This window comes from Lipotes vexillifer, unplaced genomic scaffold, assembly GCF_000442215.2.
Source record: "Lipotes vexillifer unplaced genomic scaffold, Lipotes_vexillifer_v1.1 scaffold1158, whole genome shotgun sequence".
NCBI classification, from domain to species: Eukaryota; Metazoa; Chordata; class Mammalia; order Artiodactyla; family Lipotidae; genus Lipotes; species Lipotes vexillifer.
Genome location: NW_006793745.1, coordinates 581,867 through 604,811, shown reverse-complemented (window position 1 = coordinate 604,811; position 22,945 = coordinate 581,867). Strand labels below are relative to the sequence as shown.

At 49.5% G+C, this 22,945-nt stretch overlaps 1 protein-coding gene across 2 annotated transcripts; it reads right to left on the bottom strand.

Moving 5' to 3' along the window:
• Positions 1 to 6,909: 6,909 nt before the first annotated feature.
• Positions 6,910 to 22,418, bottom strand: CD8B (CD8 subunit beta). Of its 2 annotated transcripts, XM_007466728.1 has the most exons (6): positions 22,376 to 22,418; positions 18,559 to 18,918; positions 15,400 to 15,489; positions 10,842 to 10,931; positions 9,259 to 9,295; positions 6,910 to 6,968 (listed from the first exon to the last, which is right to left on the bottom strand). In XM_007466728.1, exons 1-6 carry the CDS (start codon positions 22,416 to 22,418, stop codon positions 6,956 to 6,958), a joined length of 633 nt encoding a protein of 210 aa, XP_007466790.1. In that variant the 3' UTR covers positions 6,910 to 6,955. The 2 variants fall into 2 exon arrangements, with proteins under 2 accessions (XP_007466790.1, XP_007466791.1); XM_007466729.1 differs by lacking the exons at positions 6,910 to 6,968; positions 10,842 to 10,931 and having other exon boundaries at positions 9,255 to 9,295.
• Between the last annotated feature and the right edge of the window lie 527 nt (positions 22,419 to 22,945).

The window sequence follows — 22,945 nt, the reverse complement described above, 5'->3', positions numbered from 1 at the left end:
ATACTAAAAGCACGGCAGGGAAGCCGTTGGGGAGATTTTGTGTTAACATCAGCAGAGTCTGAACAGGCTCAAGAATGGGACAGCTGTCCATTGAAAGGCCCCGTCTATCAATAATCAGGCCTAGTTCACAAGGCAAACATTCTCTACGCCCCTCACACACGGGAGCACACTCACTCGGATATTACCTAGATAAAACCTCAGTAGCATCATTCCCTCTTCCACGGATCAGCTCCTTATGCGCTGGCTGGGCTGGCAGAGTCCTGATAGAGGAAGATGTGCAAAGCCCTTGGAGGAAAGACTGGGTGCAGTCTGAGCCCCAGAGTGCTTTTCTTTGTGCCTCCTTCAGCCCCCCACATGGCTGGGTGGGCCACCATAGATGGGGTTCTGGGTTTCTGGGGAGGTGGGCTTTGAGCGGGGTCCAGAGAAGGTCTTCCACAAAGGCCTGCTCCTCTTGTGGAAGTCACCTTTCTTCCCATCCCCAAATCTCTCTGGGTCCCCCAAGCTTGGCTGAGGCCTGGAGTGTGGCGAAGGGGGAGAGACAGGAGTCACATCCTCCCTTTGGCCCCGCCTGGCCCTCCCCGGCCAGCAGGTCTAGCCAAGCCGCCAGCTTTCGGCCCACAGGATGCTGAGGGGATGCAGGGGGTGAAGGAGGGTCTTCCGCTTCCCGCCAACACTTCAAATCTTCCCGTCTTCACTTTGCCCGCACCCAACCACAGAGACCTCCACAAATCTGCTGTGAGAGGCTGCAAACCCTTCTGTCAGCGGGAACACAGCTTTTCTGTGAGGAAGGAATTCATGCCTCTGCCTGTGTTCCCGTCGGCTGGGTATTTACCTGGTGACTTGTTTACCATCTGTCCAGGCCTGGTTCGAGGGTGGGGCGAGTGAGGTCTCCCAAGGGCACTCACTCTGGGCGTCACCCAGGTGCCAGCCCTGTGTCCATGTCCCCGAAGATGATGTAAGCCCAGGATTTGTGCCAAGGATATATTAGGTGCTCAATTAGCATCTAATACATTGAGCTTGTGTTCTCCAGGGGGTTTGTCGACTGTACTTGGCAGAGTAAACGTTCAGAAAGTGGAGAAGTTGAGTCCTCGCCGCCTTGGCATGCCCAGCAAGGTCAGGTGGGGTATCCAGGAGGAGAGGTGCTGACGGGACGGAGAGGGAGGGCGGTGCTCCCGGCCCACTGCCACTGGAGCAGCCTGCCTGTGGGCACAGGAGGCCTCCTAGGTGAGCCTTCTCGCTTGTTCGTTTGCTTTTATTTTCAACATCTTTATTGGAGTATAATTGCTTTACAATGGTGTGTTAGTTTCTGCTTTATAACAAAGTGAATCAGCTATACGTATACACATGTTCCCATATCTCTTCCCTCTTGCGTCTCCCTCCCTCCCACCCTCCCTATCCCACCCCTCTAGGTGGTCACAGAGCACCGAGCTGATCTCCCTGTGCTATGCGGCTGCTTCCCACTAGCTATCTATTTTACGTTTGGTAGTGTATGTATGTCCATGCCTCTCTCTCACTTTGTCACAGCTTACCCTTCCCCCTCCCCGTGTTCTCAAGTCCATTCTCTAGTAGGTCTGTGTCTTATTCCCATCTTCATGACCATTTTTTTTTTCTTCTTAGATTCCATATATATGTGTTAGCATACGGTGTTTGTTTTTCTCTTTCTGACTTATACCCTGAGAAAACCATAATTCAAAAAGAGTCATGTACCAATATGTTCATTGCAGCTCTATTTACAGGAGCCAGGACATGGAAGCAACCTAAGTGTCCATCAACAGATGAATGGATAAAGAAGATGTGGCACATATATACAATGGAATATTACTCAGCCATAAAAAGAAACGAAATTGAGTTATTTGTAGTGAGGTGGATGGACCTAGAGTCTGTCACACAGAGTGAAGTCAGTCGCTTGTTTGTTTATTCACGCAGACTCTGGCCTCAGGGCTTGGGAATGCTGACCACTTGTGCAGGTGGCAGGATAGGGCCAGAGGGCTCCCACAGGTCTTGGTCCCCTCACTCCAGGAAATGAGGGAATGGCTAGAAAGAAGGGAACTGCAGCCTAGAAGCCTCTTTGGTGTCAGACGTGAGTCTGGAGGGCTGGGTTCTGTTGCCCTGTCTACCGTCATCCCAGCACAGGGTGGGCTGGGCACACAGAAGTTGCCCAAGTTAATATATTTGAAGTGGCAACAAGCAGCCTAAGGAAGAGGTCCACTAACTGCAGGAAGAGGGGCAGGTAATTAGTTCACATAAATGAGGGGCAGGATGGGAGATGGCCTGCAATCAATAATATATGAACCTAGAGACTGTCATACAGAGTGAAGTAAGTCAGAAAGAGAAAAACAAATAGCGTATATGAACGCATATATGTGGAATCTAGAAAAATGGTATAGATGATCTTATTTGTAAAGCAGAAATAGAGACACAGATGTAGAGAATAAACATATGGATACCAAGGAGGAAGCGGGTCGTGGGATGAACTGGGAGATTGGGATTGATTTATATACACTATTAATACGATGTATAAAATAGCCAACTAATGAGAACCTACTGTATAGCACAGGGAGCTCTACTCAATGCTCTGTGGTGATCTAAATGGGAAGGAAATCCAAAAAAGAGGGGTTATATGTATACGTATAGCTGATTCACTTTGCTGTACAGCAGAAACTAACACAACATTGTAAAGCAACTCTACTCCAATAAAAATTAATTAAAAAAAATAATATATGAACAGAGAGGTAGGCAGTTTCTATTCAAATTTAGAAGCAGAAGTTAAGCTCTAAGGATGAGGACCCGCATGTAAAATGCTGTCAATTAATGGAAAAAAACACGACCCCGCAGAACCAATGATACTGTACAGGAACAGGCATGCCTTTTTCAGCACTTCTGCTTTCGGCTTGATAAGAATCACACGTGTTTGGCTTCCCTGGTGGCACAGTGGTTGAGAGTCTGCCTGTCGATGCAGGGGACACGGGTTCATGCCCCGGTTCGGGAGGATCCCACATGCCGCGGAGCCGCTGGGCCCGTGAGCCATGGCCGCTGGGCCTGCGCGTCCGGAGCCTGTGCTCCGCAACGGGAGAGGCCACAGCAGTGAGAGACCCGCGTACCGCAAAAAAAAAAAAAAAAAAAGAATCACACGTGTCACGCGTATTTCTGTGACTCTCAAACTGATCCAGTGCTGGGGACTACGGTTTCCTTCTGTTGGAGTTGATGCACTGAGCTTTGTAGCAGGAGGACACCAGGAGCTAGTGACTCACAGCCACTGAGGAGTGTCAGTGACGCATCTGAGGAGGTTTCCCAAGAAGTGACAGAGAAAAGCTCTTTTGTCCTCCACACCTGGAAAGGCCTCTGAAGACAGGGCTGTTTCTATCTTTCCCTTTGACTGGGTGGTAGATTCGGATCAGCTTTGTAGCCCACACGGGGCCGGGGATGACTTTCTGAAAACAAGTTGCTCACTTCCTACAGGTAGAGAGTGAGCGGCTGGGGTGACGGGGTGGGGCTGAGTAAGGATGAAAAGGAGGGGGATGTGGGAGCCCCCTTCTTCCTTTGAACTTGGCCCCGCTGGGGCTGGGCGGGCGCCACACCTGCGAGCTGGGGCCCAGAACCCTCCACCCTTGCTTCCCAGTAAGAGGAAGGGAGGGGAGGAAACAAGCACTGCCCCAGACCCTCCTATCTGTGGTCATTGAAGGCCAACAGCAAAACTAAGGAGGAGATACCACTGGAGCCCCCATTTCAAAGGAAAGAACAGGCTCACAGAAGTCAAGTAGCTCCCCCAAGGTTGTACAGCTGGTAGAGTTAGGTCCTGTTGTCCAGCCGTATCAGCGTGCATCACAGTGATTTCTGTTGTACAGATTTTTAAAAATCATGATTTATGAACAAATCCCTCACTGATGGATATTTAAACTGATTCCAATTTTTTAAGATTCCAATCACCAGAGCCTCTTTAAAAGAAGTTGTTTCTTTTTTCCAAACCTCTGTTTTTTCCCCAATTATAAAAATAATAGATGATTATTGTAAAAATTCACAGACCACGGAAATGTACCATGCAGAAATGGAAATTCCCCAGAGGAAATGCCATCAACAGTTTGGAGCATATCCTTCCAGACCTTTTTCTATTCATATAGGAACAAATATGTCCAGAGGTCTTGATTAGAGAAGAAAATCAAGCAATAAGATTCAATATTCTATGTTATATATCGTATATTATATTGTATAAGATTTCAATTTTCTGCTTAAAAAGTGCATGCAGGAAAAATCTGGAAGAACAAGAAACTTTCAAATACCAATTTTACACATTTCTGAAATGTTCTGTACTTGGATTTTTAAAATATCTCTTTATAGAAGTATAATGTATATCTGTTTCCATAGCTATATATGAAAGTTGACATCTCATGACTGTACAGCTCTATTGACTTTTCACAAATTGAACACACCCCTATGACCAGCTCCCACATGGAGAAACAGAACATGCCCACCCCAAACCTCCTACTCCCTTCTCATGACCATCCCTGCACCAAGGGTACCCATATCCTGACTTCTAACTTATATATATTTGCCTGTTTTTATCTGTGCTTGAATTTTAACAGTGACCACGTATTACATTTAAAATGAGAATAATCAATACAGATGTTATAATAGATGCAGATGTAGCGGTCATCATTTGATGCCAGCATATAGGCTTCTAGCTCATTCCTTCACAGCTGCGTGGAGTCCCTTGCGTCACAATTGATCTAACTGGCTCCTTTTGAGGGACATTTGGATTGGTTCCAATTTTTGGCTAATAAGCAACACTGCAAGGAACGATTTGACGCATATTTCTTGGCACACATCACTTTGAGATGTGTTTCTTTAAGATACGTGCCGAAGAGTGAAATTGCTAGTCAAAAGAGAGCTAAATTAAGAAAAAATATTTTGATATTTTGCCATAATGGCCCTCCAGAAAGTAGCAAATGCTCAGTTCCTTCTTCAAAACAAAAGTCAGGTGCTGAGTGCAGACCTCCTCACCGCAGCCCCTGCCGCTGGCAGCCAAACCAGTGCCAGCTCCCCGGGCAGACGGAGCCCAGGCTTGCCCCAGCAGGTGCCTGTTGCACAGAAAACAGAAAGGCACCCCCCCATCCTGAACCCCAAACCTCACCCTATGCAAAAGCACAAACAACTAAACACAATCACAAAGACAGCAGCAGGGAGATGCAGCTAAATAGCAGAGCCCGTAGTGGGCTGGGGGGCCTTGAGATCTGTTCTTACTTCCTCTGCGGACAGGGTGTGAGCCTTCAGGGAGGGTAGGCTGCATGTCTGGGCCTTAGTCTATTATTAAACAGGGCGTCTCGGAGCAAAGTGAACCCCGGAAGAGTCTGGCCCAGGCTAACCCGGCCCTTCCCCATGGCCTGTCCGCCTTGGGAGGCAGCCTGGTCTGTTGTCCTTACAGCTGATGGGCAGAAAGAGTCAGTTTCTCTTGAGCACCTCCTGCATCTACGCCCTTCTAACTCCCACCCACCACTGCTATAGTCCTGCTGCACCCCGACTCCACAGGGAGCCTCTCAGATGCTGGGAGACGGTCACATTGGCCCTTCGTCACATTCTGTGGCTGCCACCAGAGGCCTCTGAAGACGGCCTGGTTTGCCATTGCCCTTCTTAAATCCCACCTCCCAGCCCTGGGCTGGCCAGGAAAAGCAGGTGGGACTCTCTCGTCCTTTGACCTGGGCCGTGTGCTTCTGTTAATGCAGCCAAAGTTTGAATTCTTCTTTGGCTCAATAGCTCTTAAGTTGCTCCAGCCCAGGCTGGGGAACTAAGATAAGATCCAGGGGCTTTTACAGCATTTTCTCCTTGCATCTTTCTTCTCCGACTATTGAAGCTGAGAGACAGTAAAATATTAATGGACATGTGACAGAGACCCTTCTCTTTGGTGCAAGGTCGCCGGCCTCGTGGCCAGGAGTCCCTGGGGTTCCATGCTCGGTAGGAGTGAACAGGTGCTAGTGAAGGCAACTTGGGGGTGGGCTGGACGGGGGTGACCCCTGGGGCACCTGCTACCTGGCTCTGGGTGCCTTGGGTGCTTCCAACCTGTCCAGGCTTTCTCTCTGCGCCTACACAGTGGAGTACAGCATGTTTGGGGGCAAATGAAGAGCTTGACACAAAATGAAGACAGAGTCATTTTAACCTTCTCATCTCTGTTTAACTGAGCACCGACATCTTTGCCGCATAGATGAGCTTTTGTGTGTTTACATCACAGGAGCCATGTGCATCATTTCCTCAAGACTTTATTTTTACAACCAAGATATTATCATAACAAGAACAGAGAGTAAGAGAAGAAACATACAAGCCATGGAAGGGCAGAAGTGAAAGCTGAAGGACTTCCTGGTGGGAGATCAAGTGGCCTCTTGTCCCCCAAGCCATAAGTTCCAAGCCCCAAAGGAGGTCCTCAGAATCTGAAGTGACCGTGGGAGCCAGGTCAGTCCCTCTTGGAAGCCTCATTTCCAGTCTGGGTCTGCTCTCTGGGGCCTTCCATGAGGAGGGTCAGCCCCAGCCTGGGAAGACCAAAGGGACCCATCCCAGCACCATCCCATGAGAGACTTGGGTCTCACTGTCACTGCCTTACCTGGACAAAGCAAGGCGGTGGCTGGATGGCCAACACTGAAATTCCCAGCCCAACCCAGGATGAGTACAGGAGCCGGAAGTGGTGCGCTGGGTGCCATTTTGTACTCAGTCCTCCAGTGTGCCTTGCAAGTTGCAGAAAGTGCCCTGGGGTTCTGAAGCCTTCTCTCTAAGATTCCCGATGACCATGTAACAAGTTGCTCCCATGCACGAGGCCCACAGAAAGAACTTGCAGTAGTTAAAAGCAGGCAGCTTCAGCAGGTCAGTGACATTTCCATGGTTGACTGTGTCCTTTCTCTCTCATTTTTCCAGATCTTGCTCATCACCGACCCATGTATTTTTGTAGCAGGACACCAAAAAACGTATCCTCTGCTCACTTATAAAACCTGAAAACGACAGCAAGCTGTGAAACCACTTATTATCGGGCAAATGCTATTGTATTTCCTGTAAGAGAGATAAATGGCACATCAGGATGCAGGGCTCCACTCCAAGAAAGCAGCCCAGGGCCAAGAGTTTTGTGTTGGTCTGTTTTTAGGGCCCATCTCAATCATTAAGAAAAACTGAAATGCTCAAAAAACGCAGCCCTAAGAACTCTAGCTTTGAACAGTGTTACCTCCTGCGGTACCTTCTAAGGTAAACGATTCACCGATGCACACTAGGGGACCAGAGGAACATGGCCTGCCGATAGATGATTTTCTAAGGCCAGTTAGAGGCTGGGGAGTGTCTGCCCCAAACTGCAACTTGAATTAGTAACAGCTGATCTTTGAGGCCCAGGGACTATTTCATCCACACCTGGATCATGATAGCAAAACCAGAGGTGGTTTTCAAACTTCTTTTTAGCCACAAACCCTTTTGTTCAACGACATCTTACAGGTAAGTGTAATTACAGGCAACGGATGAAAGCAGAGCTGTTCGGAATGAAAAGGGTGAGGGGGGGCTAGGGTCCCACCTGGGGCCACCCCCAGCCCCTTCCTCGCCTAAGCTGATCCTCGGGACCCCTGGGGTTTGCCATAGCATGAGGTCCTGCAGCCGACTCCTCCCAAACTGGCATCAAATCACTGGGGAGCAAGTTAAAACGAAGGGGTGAGGGGGACGCACAACACAGGCAGCTCCTTGAGGGGGAGTCGTTCTCCACAACAGGTCACCACAAGGAAGATTCTGAACAGAACATTCTGGAGGTCTAGAGCTCAACAAATACACTTAAGTTACTGTCTCTTAAGTACGGGGTAGTTTCTAAATCCAGCACGTAAAGTGAAAATTGCACACCATCAAAATTACCATCAAAAATTGCCCACGAAATGCAGCAGGCATGTTTAAGCAACGATACAACACAATGTATACAAATATGTACAAACACAATGTGTGTAATAGTGTAGAGCAGACAGTGAAGTGAGCATATATGAAAATTTATCATTTCAGAGTATTTAAAAATACATTTTATGTTGTACACCTGAAACTAACATAATATGGTCTGTCACTTATAATTCAACAAGAAAACATGTTGTTTCTTGGTTGCTGGGCTCATAAAGCTGCCTTTTGTAAGTAACATGAGCTGCTGCCTTGACTCCAAGGATCCAGGGGCTGTGCACTTAGACGGTGCTTTTTCAGTAAGTCCTTACAATAGCCATGTGGTTGGAACTGTTATCCCATTTTACAGATGAGGAATCAGGGGCTCAGAGAGGTGAAGTGACTTGCCTACAGTCCCAAGGCTGGTGAGTAGCAGACAGGACTCAAGCCCAGATCTGCCTCACGATGGAGCTACTCTTCAATCTGGGAGCGGGGGCTTTCTTTCTTTTTTTCAAACACTCTACATAGAGGAGGGTGTAATGAATGAGACAGGTAGATGCGAAACAATCTCTATTTTGAGGCAGAAAAGGCAGTCCAAGGACACTGCCCGTGGCCAAACAGGGAGGGAGCCTCAGGCAGCCTTGGCCTCCGCCTTGGTTTCTGGAGCTTACCCAGCTCAGTGGGGCCTAAGCAGCGAGCCTTGTAGCCCCCGTGTCTATGTGACTCAGCCGGCGGGTTTGCCAACTCCTGGGACCCAGGTGGGGTCAAGTCCAACACACACCACCAGGAGGGAAGGAATTCCACTGGTGGAGATGCTGGCCTTGGGGTGAACCGACTTGTCTTCGAGTTCGAGGCTGCTCTCTACTGTTCCAAATGCTTTGAGCAAGTTTTGATCTGTAAAAATAACCCTCCTGTGTCATGCAGGACCAAGTTGAATGAAATAACGGGTGGCAAAAAGTTTGGGATATCCTGCTGGTTTTACCCATGCAGTAGTTGATTGTTTATTCAGTATCTTATAATAACGTAAAACGGAAAAGGATCTGAAAAAGAATATATATAACTAAGTCACTTTGCTGTACCCCTGACGCTAATTCAATAATAATAATAATAAAAAAAAGAGTTCACTATTATTCTCAGGAGAGCTAAGAGCTCAATCTTACCATACTTGACATATACTTAGACGACTAAATGGTATTCTGTTTGCTTAGGTTCTCTCTTTGCCTGAACTCCATGAGCCCATCTATTTACACAGCGTGTGATTTTTTTTGAAGGTGGTGTCTGTCTGGGGCTCTCGCAGTTGGAGGCTGTGGGCAGCAGCAGGGGCTGAGGAAGCCAGGGCCACACCCAGGGCTGCGGCCCAGGCAATTTTCCAAGGCCCCAACCACTTACTGTTTCAGGAAGCGAAGCCGAGCTCTCCTCTGCAGGCCTGGAAGGAGAAAACAAGACCGCTGGTTGGCATGGGCTGCGAGCCACTGACACCGAGCCCCAGAGAGGGAGGAAGGCGATGAGAGGGGCAGCTGACACCTCGGGCCACTTCCTTGGTGCCAGGCTCTGCTCCAGACACCTCATGGGTTTTAACTCCCTTATTGCCCACAGCAAACCTAAGAGTTGGTACTCTTACTATCTCCGTTTTGCATATGGGGAAGCTGACGTAGAGAGTGAGTATGTTACTGAATGACTTGCCCAAAGTCATGTAGCTAGTAAGTGGCAGTCTGTGTGCCCTTAAATGCGCCACCTTGCCCTTCACAGCAGGTCAGGAAGCAGAAGTTGTACAGACAGGTGGTCTTAAATCAGAGCACGTGTATTCTGGGCAAGTGCAAGATTTCCCCCTGGGACGAAGGAAGGAAAGGTGAGCATGTCTATTTACATGTTTATCTCATCCTTTTTATTTTTGAAGCACATTTAATAACATACATAGACTATTAAATAAACACAGCTAGCATAAATATTAATCATTTAAGAATATAGTTATAATTATATATTAAATATATGCATACATAATATACTAAATAAATAAATACAGCTAATTGAAGTTAGGGTTTATAATTAGAAGATTTTTTTACGGATGAGGTCCTTGGTCAGAAAAGTCTGCAGACCACTGAACTCTAATGGTTCTTCGAATAGAATAAATGGATCCCTTTTTTGGGGGAGGCAATTGTATGCAAAAATATGCACATGGTGCATTTCTCTGCCGAGAGGGTCCATATTGCTATCATACGTTCAAAGGGGTCTGTGGCCTACGAAAGAGCCACTGATCTAGTCCACGTCCTTGTGGGCCACCCCGTCCCATTTTACAGAAGCCCAGAGAGGGCAAGTGGCTTGCACAAGGTGGCACAGGTGAGCAGAAGAGTCAGGGCTAGAGTCTGGGGCTCTGGGCTCTTGGCCAGCTGTGTGGGCCTCCCCTGAAGCTCCCAGGGGGGCCCGTAGAAGGAGGTGATCCCACCTCTGAAGTGACCGGGTGCAGCAGCCATCTCTGAGTTTCCCCACAGCCTCACAGAGGGGAGGATTTCTAGCTTCTGGGAACATAACCCAAACCCTACTGCAATCTCTGTGCACTGCTTACATCCAAACTGCTCATGGGTGTTCCTGATTACTGAGCACATGCCCCGAGCCGGGCACTTGGGCGGGACTTTACAAAAGCAGCCCTGGGAAATAGGTAACATGGTTACCCAGGGTGAGGCAGCTGAAGCTCAGGGAGGCCAGGGCGTATGCCCAAGGTCACTAGATCAGGAATCAGCAGAGTCGGATTCAAATCCAAGTTTGCCTGACTCCAGAGACAGGGTGTTCTCTGATCCCTGAAGCTTGACCTCAGGCCAAGAATCACTTCTTGGAACTATCATGGGTTCAGGGCTGGAGGGGCAAACTTCCAACAGGCTGCCATGTGCCCTGCTTCCCTAGAGAAGGAAGGACCCTCAGGGACACCTTCAACAGCAAAAGGGGTCTCCATGACGGCCCAGGAGGGCACAACTTACAGTGTAGGTGAATGGCCACGCCCAAGGACACCAGCAGAACAAGGACGACAGCCACCAGTGGGCCGACAATGAGGGGGGCACAGGACGGGCCTGGAAAACACACACATATTAAATATTTGAGATGTGCAGATGAATACAAAGAGGGAAAAATCAACCGGAAGCCCCACCTCCCAGAGAATACCGCTGTTGACATAGTTCCTTCCAGTCTTTTTTCTAGGCTCTTGAAACACATTGAGATCATTTCATATATAAAATTTCATGTCCCACGTGCAAATTTTAAAAATTAATAAACTCAGGAGCTATTTATGTTCAAATGAGATAGACAATTTGCATGCCTGGTAATGGGATTTTTCTTATTTATTTTTAAAACTTTTAATTTCAGAAGAAATACCTGAATATATTTTCACTGTAAAAGATTTAAGTATATGGTTAGAATGTCCCTTGGCAACCCAGCTCCTTCACAGAAGTAACTGCCATTGTTAATTTGCATGTACACATACATAATTTACATAGATACATCCCATATAGCTTTTAAAAATACAGAGGCTTATGTAGTACAAATTGTTCTGCAACCAGGTTTTTTTTTTTTTCTTTCTTCACTTAAACATGCCAGCACATTCTTTTTTTTTAACGGACATTTTGTTTGTTTCCTGTGTTTTACAAATACCTCTGCAGAAAACATCCAGATACATTTCTTTCCTTATGCAGGAGCCTGCCGGAGGCAGATACTGTAAACGAGAACTACGAACCATAGGCTATATCCATCTTCAATTATAACAGATACTGTGAAATGCCTTCCAAAAAGGCTGCAGTGAATTCCATTCCTAATCACCAGTTGTGCACCCTGCCGACCCTTGACGTTATCAAAGTTTTTAGTTTTTGCCAGTCCGGTGGGTGAAAGATGATATTTCACTCCAATTCACCACTTGTCCATTTCAGCCTATTTTCATAGATTGGCCACGTATGATTTTTCTTCTATCAGTTGCCTATTTGTTCCTTTGCCCATTTTGTACGCTATGTAAACAGCAGAGTTTATATCATCGATGCCCCAAATCCTTCTCTGGCACCCTTCCTGTCCCTGTGGCTGGTCCCTATGAGTAGCTGAGGGAGCAGAATGAGGACCCATGGGTGAAAAGGGAAAGGCTGCAGACTTGGGCTCAAGGTTAAAAAAATTAGAAAGAGTTTTCGATGTCAGGGGAGGGAGAGAAGGTTTACTGAAGACCTGTTATGTGCCAAGTATAGTACTAACTACAAACTTCCATCTTGTGAGGAAGGAAGGCATTACTGCCATTTTTATCTCTCATCTTACAGTTCAGAAAAACCAAGATTCAAAGAAGTTCAATTACATGCCCTAGGTCACCTGGATACTAAAAGGCAGGGCCAGGATTTGGACCCAGATGCCCCGAGTTCTACAGCCCCTGCCAGTCCCATCGTGACAGCTTAAGGGCAGGAGAGGTGGCAGAAGGGATGGAGTGGGCTGCTCCGTGGGAGGGAGCCTGCCATCACCGAGGCTGCATGGTGCCACGTGGAGAGAAAGGTTGGGTGAGAGGCCCTTGGAAGTCCTTCCCACCTCTGATGTGTGAGGGTTTCTGTCTGCCTCCCTCTCATCTCCCCTATGGTTCTCCTGACCTGCGGGAACCTCAGAAACATGGTGTGAAGTGAAAGAAACCAGGCATGAAAGACCACATATTCTATGACTCCATTTGTATGAAATGTTCAGAAGAGGCAAATCTATAGCAACAGAATGTAGATTAGCAGTTGCCAGGGGCTGGGGTGGGAACAGAGATTAGCTATAAACAGGCACAAGGGATCTGACAGTTTGATGGAAATGTTCTAAAACTAGATCGTGGTGATGGTTGTATAACTCAGTAAATTTACTAAAAATCATTGAGTCATGTGCTTAAAATGGGTGAATTTTATGACATGCAAATTATGCCTGGATAAAGTTTTAAGCAAGGGAGGTGGACACAGGCTGCAGGGATAGGAGAGAGGGGTCAGGGGAGGCCTCCTGAGCTACGACCTGAACTAGAGGCCGAGAGACAGCTACTGGTCCTCAGGTCCTCGGTGAAACGCGATCACCTACCAGGAAAACTGCCGCTTCTAGTAAAGGTGGCGAAAAGCCTGCTTGGACAGGGAGCCAGTGGCCAGAGACACACCAGCGACACTCAGCCCCACCTTCTTTGCCTCGCTCGGGTCTTGGGGTCTCCTGAGATCTGTATCTCACCACACTGTTCCTGTGACAGCAGTTTAGAAATTGTCCCCCAGCACCTCCCCAGCTTGTCTCAAGGGGAGCAGGCCCCTCCCCATGGCGGCCTGTGGGTTTCTTTCATGATAACAAGCTTTGAGCTCTGTCTAGGTGTCCCGCCGAGCTGAGCGCCTTGTGTATAGTATCACATTTTATCCTGCCTTGCCTGCAGCCAGGTGAGCATTCCCACTTGATAGGTGAAAGAAACTGAGGTTCAGAGAGGCTGAATCACTTGCCCAAGGTCACACAGTATAAGCAGCAGTAGACAGGGATTCAGACCCCAACACAACCTCCACCTACTCCCCTTGACGCCCCTCCCCCCAACTTGGCCACCTTCACACACATCCTGGTTATTCTTAATAACCTACTAATGTTGGAATTGCATTTTACCCTGGGATTTTACTGAGGGTTGGTATCAGAAATGATGCAAAAAAATCTGAAGACCATTTTTCCATCATTTATAAAGTGCTACTGAATTCACTATCGTTCAGCGGTCCTTACATAAGAATGAACAGAGCAGATTTTTTTCTAGAATTTAGCACCAGGATGAAGGCTTTGATGCCCGGGTTATTTCTTTATATCATTGTGGTGGGAGGAGGGGTGTTAGTGGTGCCACGTGACCTGGGGTCTGCTCTTTGCTTCACTGGGTTTTTTGGTTCTTCCAGAGCCAGGGCACAGACCCAGGTTTTACATCCTCATTTTACTGCCTCTACTGTCTTGGCCTTTTGTGTCCTTTTTTTGGTTGTACCCTGCCTGAAATCCTTTAGGCAAAGTTGGGGGGCATACTTTATAAAATGAGCTCATTCTGTCTCTGCCTGTATGTTCCCTAAGACTCTGTCCTTCTGTACATGGGTTCTGATTTGCTTTTTACTGTGAACTCATGCGGCAGCTTCCCTCTCCCATGCCCTGGATCCTGTTAGATGCCTCCCCCCAGACTCTTTCTGATACTTTACATAAATATTTAAGCCAAAGCAACACCAGTAGCATGAGGCGGCCCTGGTGTGGTTGCTGGTTTGTCCTATGGGTGGGAGCAGGGGGCACTTTCTTTTTGTCACCAGTAACTTTTGGGGGACAGAGGTCAGTGTTTCTACAGAAACACATTTGGCTGATGGGTTCAAGGCAAGTGTGTGCGTGTGTGTGTGTGTGTGTGTGTGTGTGTGTGTGTGTGTACTCAGCTACGGTGTCTGGTGCTTGTAGCACAGAGCAGTGAGTCGGTTTACTCACTAGTAAACATATATGAAGCACACACTGTGTGCTAGGTCCTCTGTTAGGCATCAAAACTGGGGAAGGTTAAAGTACTGGTCCTTTGTCTTTTTTTATTACTTTTTATTGGAGTCTAGTTGATTTACAATGTTGTGTTAGCTTCTGCTGTACAGTAAAGTGTATCAGTTATAATAGGCATATATCTACTCTTTTTTAGATTCTTTTCCCATATAGGTCGTTACAGAGTATTCAGAAGAGTTCCCTATGTTATACAGTAGGTCCTTATTAGTTATCTATTTTATATATAGTAGTGTGTATATGTCAGTCCCAAAGTGTTGGTCCTTTGGGTTGAGTTTTTTGTTTGTTAACAGCTCTATTAAGATATAATTTATATATTGTAAAGTTCACCTGTTTAAAGTGTATAATCTAATGGTTTTTGTTATATTCACAGAGTTGTGCAACTATCGCCACAATCTAATTTCGAACATTTTAATCTCCGCCAAAAGAAATCCTGTGCCCGTTAGCTGTCTTCCCCCCATTCGTTCGTTCCCCAAACCCCCAGCCTTAGGCAACCACTAATCTACTTTCTGTCTTCAAGGAATGTCATATTCTGGACATTTCATATCAAGGGGATCATATAATATATGGTTTTTTGTGACTGGCTTCTTCTGCTGCAAAATATTTTCAAGATTCATCCACGTGGTAGCATATCAGTGCTTCAGTGTGGATTATGGTTAAATAATATTCCATAGTATAGAGAGCCCGTATTTTGTTAATCCATTCATCAGGTGGTAGACATTTGAGCGGTTTCTACTTTTTAATCCTGCTAGGAACATTCGTATGCAAGTTTTGGGTGGATGTATCCTTCATTAAGTTTTCTCCTGTGATGATTTGGGAGTGTGTCTCCCACTAGAGTGTGAGCTGCTGGAGGATAGCACTGCTGTCACACTCAGCTCCCTTTCAGACCCCAGCTCAGGGCTAGAGAAAGAGGCTGGAGTCCACACTTGGGAAGGGCTTGCAGAAGGAAGGAAGGAATGATGGGAGGGAGGGACAGAGGGAGGGAGAGTGCCTGCTGTCCTTCTGAGAATCCAGGGGTACGGGAGAACTCACCCTTCCGGGTCACCAGGTTTGGGAATCGTAACACTTTCTTCTTGCGAGTGGTCTTCTTGGTGGGCTGCGGAGTGGTGGGAAGGACATCAACTACAAAAGCAAGACACATGTTTTAGCCAGGTAAACAGCAGGTGGATTCAGAGATAAAACTTACAACCGCACATCTTATATCCAGGTACTAAAGTCCTTCTCAGTGTTCCCTAGGCTGCTATGGGGCTTGAAGGTCACAAATCACTGGGATTTTTGATTTAATTCTCCGACTCTCAGACGAATCTGAAGGCCTAGGGATGGGGGTCTGTTTGGTGTCCTGGAGAGAGGGGCTCTGGAGCCACCCAGATGTGAAAATAGCCCCAGAACCCCTGATTAACCACTGCGTGACTTGGGGCAAGTCCTATCACTTTTCTGTGCCTCAGTTTCGCCCATGTTAATCCAGTGTCACGTGCTGAAGTGTTGGGACAGGGCAGAGGGACAAGCCCACAGGGCAAAGGGAGACACTTGAGGCTCGGAGATGCTAAGGGAGGGGGGACACCAGGCGCCGCTGAATCCAACCCCTGCCTCTGAGGGTTGGGGAAAGACATTTCACTGAAATGATTTTCTGCAAAATGGTAGGAGAGGGAATCGGGTGACACCATGAACTTGAACTCTAGAGTCAAGGGCAAAGGGAGGGGCAGCCAATGTTTGGTCGTTTGGGCCCGGTAGCTTCCATATAAAATGTGGACACTTCAGACGCTCACTGCCCTGAGCCATGAGCAGTAGAGAAAACGTGCCCCACTCTGCCTGCTCCAGGAGGTTTCTAGAAGAGCCAACTAACCAAAATTAACCCTTACCAAGCCCCCACCTCGGGCTACTGCCCATGCCAAGAGCGTCAGCTTAAGCTTATTGAACCCAACAACTCTGGGGACTGGCACTGTTTTCCAGATCTGATCTCCGAAGAAGCCTAGGCTCAAAAGGTTGAAATAAGTCACTTGCTCAGAGTTCGAGCCACGAAACGCCAGGGCCGGCATCTGAGCCAAAAGATGCGTGTCCTAGGCTCTCACCCCGCACACTGCCTCAAGAGCAAATGCGTTTTGACAAAAAGTTAAGCACCTCAGGTCATCAGAGTGCTGAGGGAAACTCTTGGAAAAGGGGAAAACAGCCTCAGTCTCTTGCTCTGAAAGCCTGGGAGGTGCTCGGCCCTCTGCTGCGGTGTTTTGACCTTCCATTACTCCCTTTAGTCCTCACTGCCTTGGAAGTGCTCATTCCCCTAATTCCTACACGTGGAGGCACAGGGGCTCCCAGCGGGGCAGTGGTGAGCCTGCAAGGGGGCAGCTCTACAGGACTTCGTGCCCTGCCTGGGCACAGTGGCCTGGGGACGGATGGGGGGGTTTGTGGGGGAGACTTGTTCTATTTCAATGTCTTCTTGCCCAGAGGCAGGTCCCCTTGATTCTTCCTGATACCACTCTGCCACACCCAGTTCTCCCCACTTCTCTCCTCTTGGAAAGGGGTGGGAGTTTTGAGCCCATGGTGTCTTGAGGGGCCTGAAAAAGGCCCATCTTCCCCCAAATACTTTCTCTACCATCCAGGCTTCCTCCTTTAAAATGTACTGACCTTCTGGCAGGAGGGCAGGCTCTGACTCTGAATACCCGTAACCTGAGGAGATGATACGGTTGCCAGCACATGTTTTGGGGAGGGACTGCCATTCCTGGGGAGCCAGGCAGTGAGAGGGGTTTGGGAAGATCAAAGCCAGGAGTGAGCGGGTGGTGGTACACATGGCGGGAATCTTCTGAAAACCAGTTTTGCTTATTTCACCATCCACCTTTCCTAGACTCTGAAATCTCATGAGTGGGCAGTGTGAGGCTTATAGAGACAAAACAATAAATCAAACCAAAACCCCCAACTCACAAAAGCCCAATTTTCAATGCAAGAATGAGTTGACACCCATCCCTCCAGGGATGCCTCGGCTTCTCGTCGGGAGAGCTCTCCCTACCTTCCCCACCTCCTGATTTAAGACCCGAGGTTGGTGACATGGGACGAGGGCATCACTCTGGTTTGTGTCTTCCTGATCATGTCGCTATGCCTGCACCTCCCATGATGAGTGGTCTAATTCCTGGGGGTCCCCTTGTCACTCTCAATGCCCCCAGCCTGAAAAGATCCCAGGTGAGTGGGAAGCAAGACAGTGGGAGGCCCACTGGGCGTTGGCCTTGGCCATGGGCTAACCTGGGGAGGGGGCCTTTGAGGATTCCTTCACACCCTTGACAATTTAACCCTCACCATCCAATATGGCAGCCACCTGCCATGTGTGCTACAGAGCATTTGAAACGCGGCCAGTCTGATCCGAGATGTGCTGTACACATTAATATCGAGCACTTAGTATGAAAAGCGAATATAAAATATTTCAGTAATAATTTGTATACTGATTGCACATTGAAATAATAATATCACTGATACACTGGGTTAAATAAAATCTATTATTTAATTTTACTTGTTTCTTTTGATTTTTTTGAACGTGGCTATTAGAAAATCTTAAAACATATTTCTACTGGACATGATGACTTAACTCCTGAGGAACTGCAGTTTCTAAGGGCTGGAGGGAGTCATGGAGGCCCTTAGCAGCCCCACAATACAGATGGGAAAACTGAGGCCCAGGGAGGGGAGCGACCTGCCCACAGGCCCTGGGTAAATTTGCAGCAGAATTTGCAGCTGGGTCTGGGATCCAGCCTCCTCACTCCTTGCAACTGGGTGTGGGTTCAAGCTATGGGTCCCCATGCTCGTTCTTTCCCTGTGTGCACACAGGGAGGGGATTTCTGAGACCACTAGCAGGTCTGGGGACTCGGCCCAATCCAGCCACAGCCTCAGGTGAACGTAGAATGGCTGAAGGACAGTGTGCCCTGTCTCCAGAAGAAGCATCGATGCTCCTAAGCATCCCATCTACAATGGGATCAAACAGCACCTGCCTCCCAGGGTGCTTGACAGCATTACGTGAAATAACTACGTACAACACTTGTATCTGGTGGCCCTGGGTTACTTTTTGTTTCTATTAGCGGTAGTGCAGTTGCTTCTGGAGGTCCTTCCCTCCTGCAGGGCGGGGCTCACTGAGAGTGGGATGTCCCAGGACCTGGCTCGCACCCGGCACCCAGTAGGTGCTCAGTGCTCACCTACGTCACTGAGCCAGATTCTTACCCACAGTCAGCTGAGTCCCCTTCCCGAAGGTCAGGTCGGGGTTCCCAACCGTCATGCAGAAGTAGGCGCCGCTGTCGGAAGGCTTCACACTTTGGAGGCCGAGAGTGTACCGGAAAGAATCTCGAAGCACAGTTAGCCTCTCCTGCTCTACCTCCTTGCCGTACACAGTCCCTTTGGTGAGATCCCAGAAGGCCAGGAACTCGTAGTGACTGTTAGCGCTCGGGGCCAGGCACTGCCTCAGCCAGTAGATGCGAGAGTTAGTGGGGGAGGTTTTGGCTTCACAGGACAGCATCACCGTCTGATTGGTCTGAGCCGTCACGGACGCAGGGGTCTGCAGGAGTGCTGAGCTGCCACGCAGAACTATGAGAAGCAGAAAGAGCAGAGCCCATCAGCACCTTTTCTTGGCCAGGCTCGTGGGGCCTCAGAGTCGCCCGTAGTCAACTATGAGAGAAGTTATGAGAGAGCCTGCCCAGTTGCAGGGCCTGGGGAAATGCTGTGTGAAATGCAGCCGGGGGCCCCAGGACTCAGAGCTCGAGCGCCCCATCCCCCACGCGATCATCCACCAGGCAGGTGTTCATGATGCCACAGCCTGACAATGGCGACAGGGGAGAGAGCGCCACTTGTTGACTGCATGCTTATGCCTGGCTCCTTGCATAAACTACCTCAATCATGCCTCAGACTTACTTTGGGATTTTTATTCCCATTTCACAGATGAGGAACTGAGGCATGATATGACTTATTCAAAGTCCTGCTTACAGCTAGTAAGTGCCCGGGGGTCAAACTCAAGGATTCAGTCTGAAGTCAAAGCTGGTTGCCTTTCGCCTTGTCCTGCTGCTGCTCTATGTAGACCTTCAAAAGGCTCCAAGCAGCTGAAGGAGACCCAGGGCAAGCTCAGAGAGGAGCTCAGAATCACCGGCAGAGCACACGGCCGGTCTGGCCAACCTAAGAGAGGACCAGCCACCGTTTCTGGACAGTGACAACCAGCAAGAGGAACTCACTCTCCCCTGGTAGGCACAATTCTAGCCCATTATTCCCCAAGCCCGTAATCAATTGGTCTCTGGATCCCCATTCCTGAGTGGAAGGACAGACACCCCAGACGTGGCGCTGGGAGTTCATTTCAGTCTCAGATGGGAAGCCCCTGCTTCCCATTAGGGAACAATCCCATTAGGTAGGGGATTGTTCAGGAAAACTAGAGCAGAACGCACAGACCTGGCCTTGAACCCCGTCTGTGCCCCATGCCGTTGTGGGACCTCAGGCGAGTCGTGGAGCCTGTCTCCTCCTATAAAAGGAGGGCGGCTTGCTGCTGCTGTCCTGCCTGCTTCTGAGGCTTAGAATGTCCAAAAAAGCACTGTCAAGGGGAAAGTGCTATATGTGGGTAAACCACTCACATCTCAGGGGTTGTTACTGGTAGGAAATGAAATCGTAAGGAGAGGATCAGAATGGGTCCTTCGTGGCCAAGTCCAACAGACCGAATCTGACCTGGCAAAGCTTTCATTTTCGCTGCGGGGCAGAGGAGACTGCAGACCAGGGCAGAGACCCAGGAGCATCAAGGTCCGGAGAGGACACAGACCTCGATGGGCAGAGGAGGCCACAGCGTGGGTGTGTGTGTGGGTGTTAGAGGGGGCCACAGTGTGTGTGTGTGTGTGTGTGTGTGTGTGTGTGTGTGTGTGTGTATACCCAAGGCTTTGTGAGGTCGTGGCCCTCATTCATAATCCTGCCTGTACTTGGAGCTCAGGCTCCCTGGCCCCAGAGTGACCTTCTCTGACACTGAAGAAATGAACTTAAACTTTTGGACTCCCCTCACACTCAGATGGCTCTGAGCTTCTGGTCACACTGAGAATGAAAGGGTACCTGGGGCCCAAGTCACTGCTGGGCCTTCTCTCTTCTCCCCAAAAGCCATACTGTCTTTTTAGCAGAGTAGAGATTCTTCATTGTGTGGGGTCATTGACCTCCTGGGGGAGATAGTAAAAATCGACAGGGAATTCCCTGGCGGTCCAGTGGGTAGTACTCCTCTCTACCACTGCTGGGGGCACAGGTTCGATCCCTGATCAGGGAAGTATGATCTTGCATGCTGCGCGGCTTGGTCAAAAAAAAAAAAAAAAAAAAAAAAAGAATCACTGTACTGAACATGGTACATGCATTATCTTGTTTAATCCTCACCAAATCTTTTGGGAGGAAACATATCATTTTACACATGAGGAAACAGAGGCTCAGGAAGGTTAACACAGCTGCTTAACCTTATAACAGAGGCTGCTTAAGGTCACACAGCCTCTTTGTGGTGGATCCAGATTCAAACTCAGGTCTGGGACCCCAGACGCTGAGCTTTGAGCTACTCCTTGAATTGAGGAAACCCGGATCCACAGCATGGGCTCATGTGCATGTAGTGGGGCTGCAAATAAGATTCCAGAGGCTCTACCAAGAAAGCCCAGAGTGGAGAGGGGTCGGAGGGGCCCTGGGCTCTTTGTGTACGATCCTCGTCTGCGTTCTGACTTGAAGACCTCCTGGTTGAGACACACCCTGGTCTCTCTCATGCCCACTTGCTTTTCAGCCCCTGGAGGCTGAACCCCTGGCTGTGGCTGAGTCCAGTCTGTGCTCCGGACCCAGAGCCAAGCCTTACCACACTCATGGTCTCATTTGATTTATTTGATGGTCTCAGTCCCCCGGTGACTCCACTCTCAGAGGGACCTGCTGTTTCTAAAGTGACCCACAGTAACACTAGTAGCTTTGAATGGCCTAGATTAGCTCTACTTGAGATGTCGTTGAGTTCATTAGGTCAGAGACCAGGCAGGCAGGCCTTGTCACCCTGGCAGGAGGGTCAGCTTTGGACGTCTTGAACAAGAGAGCAAATCAACCACAGGTTAGTGGGCAGTTTGGGGTGTGGAGGGGTTTCTTCTAAAAAACGGACCTGACTGGGCTTCCCCGGTGGCGCAGTGGTTGAGAGTCCGCCTGCCGATGCAGGGGACAAGGGTTCATGCCCCGGTCCGGGAAGATCCCACATGCCGCGGAGTGGCTGGGCCCATGAGCCATGGCCGCTGAGCCTGCGCGTCCGGAGCCTGTGCTCCGCAACGGGAGAGGCCACAACGGTGAGAGGCCCGTGTACGGCAAAAAAACAAAAACAAAAACAGACTGACTGGGCTTGGCCAGAGGGACAGACTCTCCGCTATATTCTAACCACAACATTCGAACTCCATTGCTGCTTGTTCGGGGAGCCACACTGCCTACGACACCCGCCCCCTGGGAGTATTTGGGAAACTGGGGACCCTGAGGGGGTGCCCTGACACACCTGCCTGAGAACTGGCAACAGCCTGGTATTTGGTGGACTGTGCTACAGATGCTTTCCCGGAAGAAATAAAAATATGTCTACAGAGCCCTGGGCCAAGCGCGGTGCACCAAAGCCAGAACTAGGCCCCTGGCCCCTTCCTGGGGGCCCATCTCTGCCAGACCTGGACAAGGGCATTTCCCCTTCCTCTCTGGACCTCCTTTCTCTCTTTTCTTCCTTCCCATCTCCTTCAACCCTCCCTCCTCCTTCCTCTCTCTCTCCTCTCTTCCTGTCTGCCCTTCTAGGTTCAGGCTTTGGGGCAGAGGTGGCCTCAGTCCTGAGGCTCCCGGGAGCCCTGCGGTAATGAGCTCCCTGGGAGGTTTTCCACCCCCAGGGACTGTGCCTGCCGGCCGCATCCCGGGCGCCACCGCAGCTCCGGGCTCTGGGCTGGGCATCCTAGGGGGACAGTTTTCCCAAACTCCACGGCTCAGGATCTTGCCGGGTCCAGCGAAGCCCACCCGCTCCGGCCCCGCGCGCCCCAGGGTCTCCCCGCCTTACCTGCCAGCTGCGCGGAGACAAGAAGCCAAAGCCGCAGCTGCATCTTGGCGCGCCCGGGACATCTGGTCCTGGCGGGGCTCGGCTAAGATGGTCTGGGCTGGGACCTGGCGGGGCAGCTGGGGGAGGGCGGAGCGGGTAGCAGGGAGGGAGGGGCCTGGCGGGGGAGAGGGGCGGGAGTCTGGTGAGAGGATAGCAAGGTCTCTGCCCTCATCCTCCCCGCATTTCAAAGGTCTTGGCTGCGTCTCCAAGCAATCGCACGTGTGTGATCGCCTCCTGCCCTGGGAGGTCAGAACAGGATCTTCACTCCATGTGACTCCAGATGAGGCAACTGAGGCTCAGAGAACTCAGGATGCTCAGGAGGGTCCGACGGGAGTGGTGGCGGAGCAGGACCCTAACTCCGGTCACTTCCTTCCTTTCTGAGTGGTTATTGACAGCCTCCTGTGTACTCCAGGGCCAGCTGGGCTTGAAGTCACCAAGACCCAGGCCCTTCCCTCAAGGGCACACACTTGTGAGGGTGAAGGAAAGTTAACTGACAGTGACACATAGTCTGATGCTGAGGACGGTGAGCTG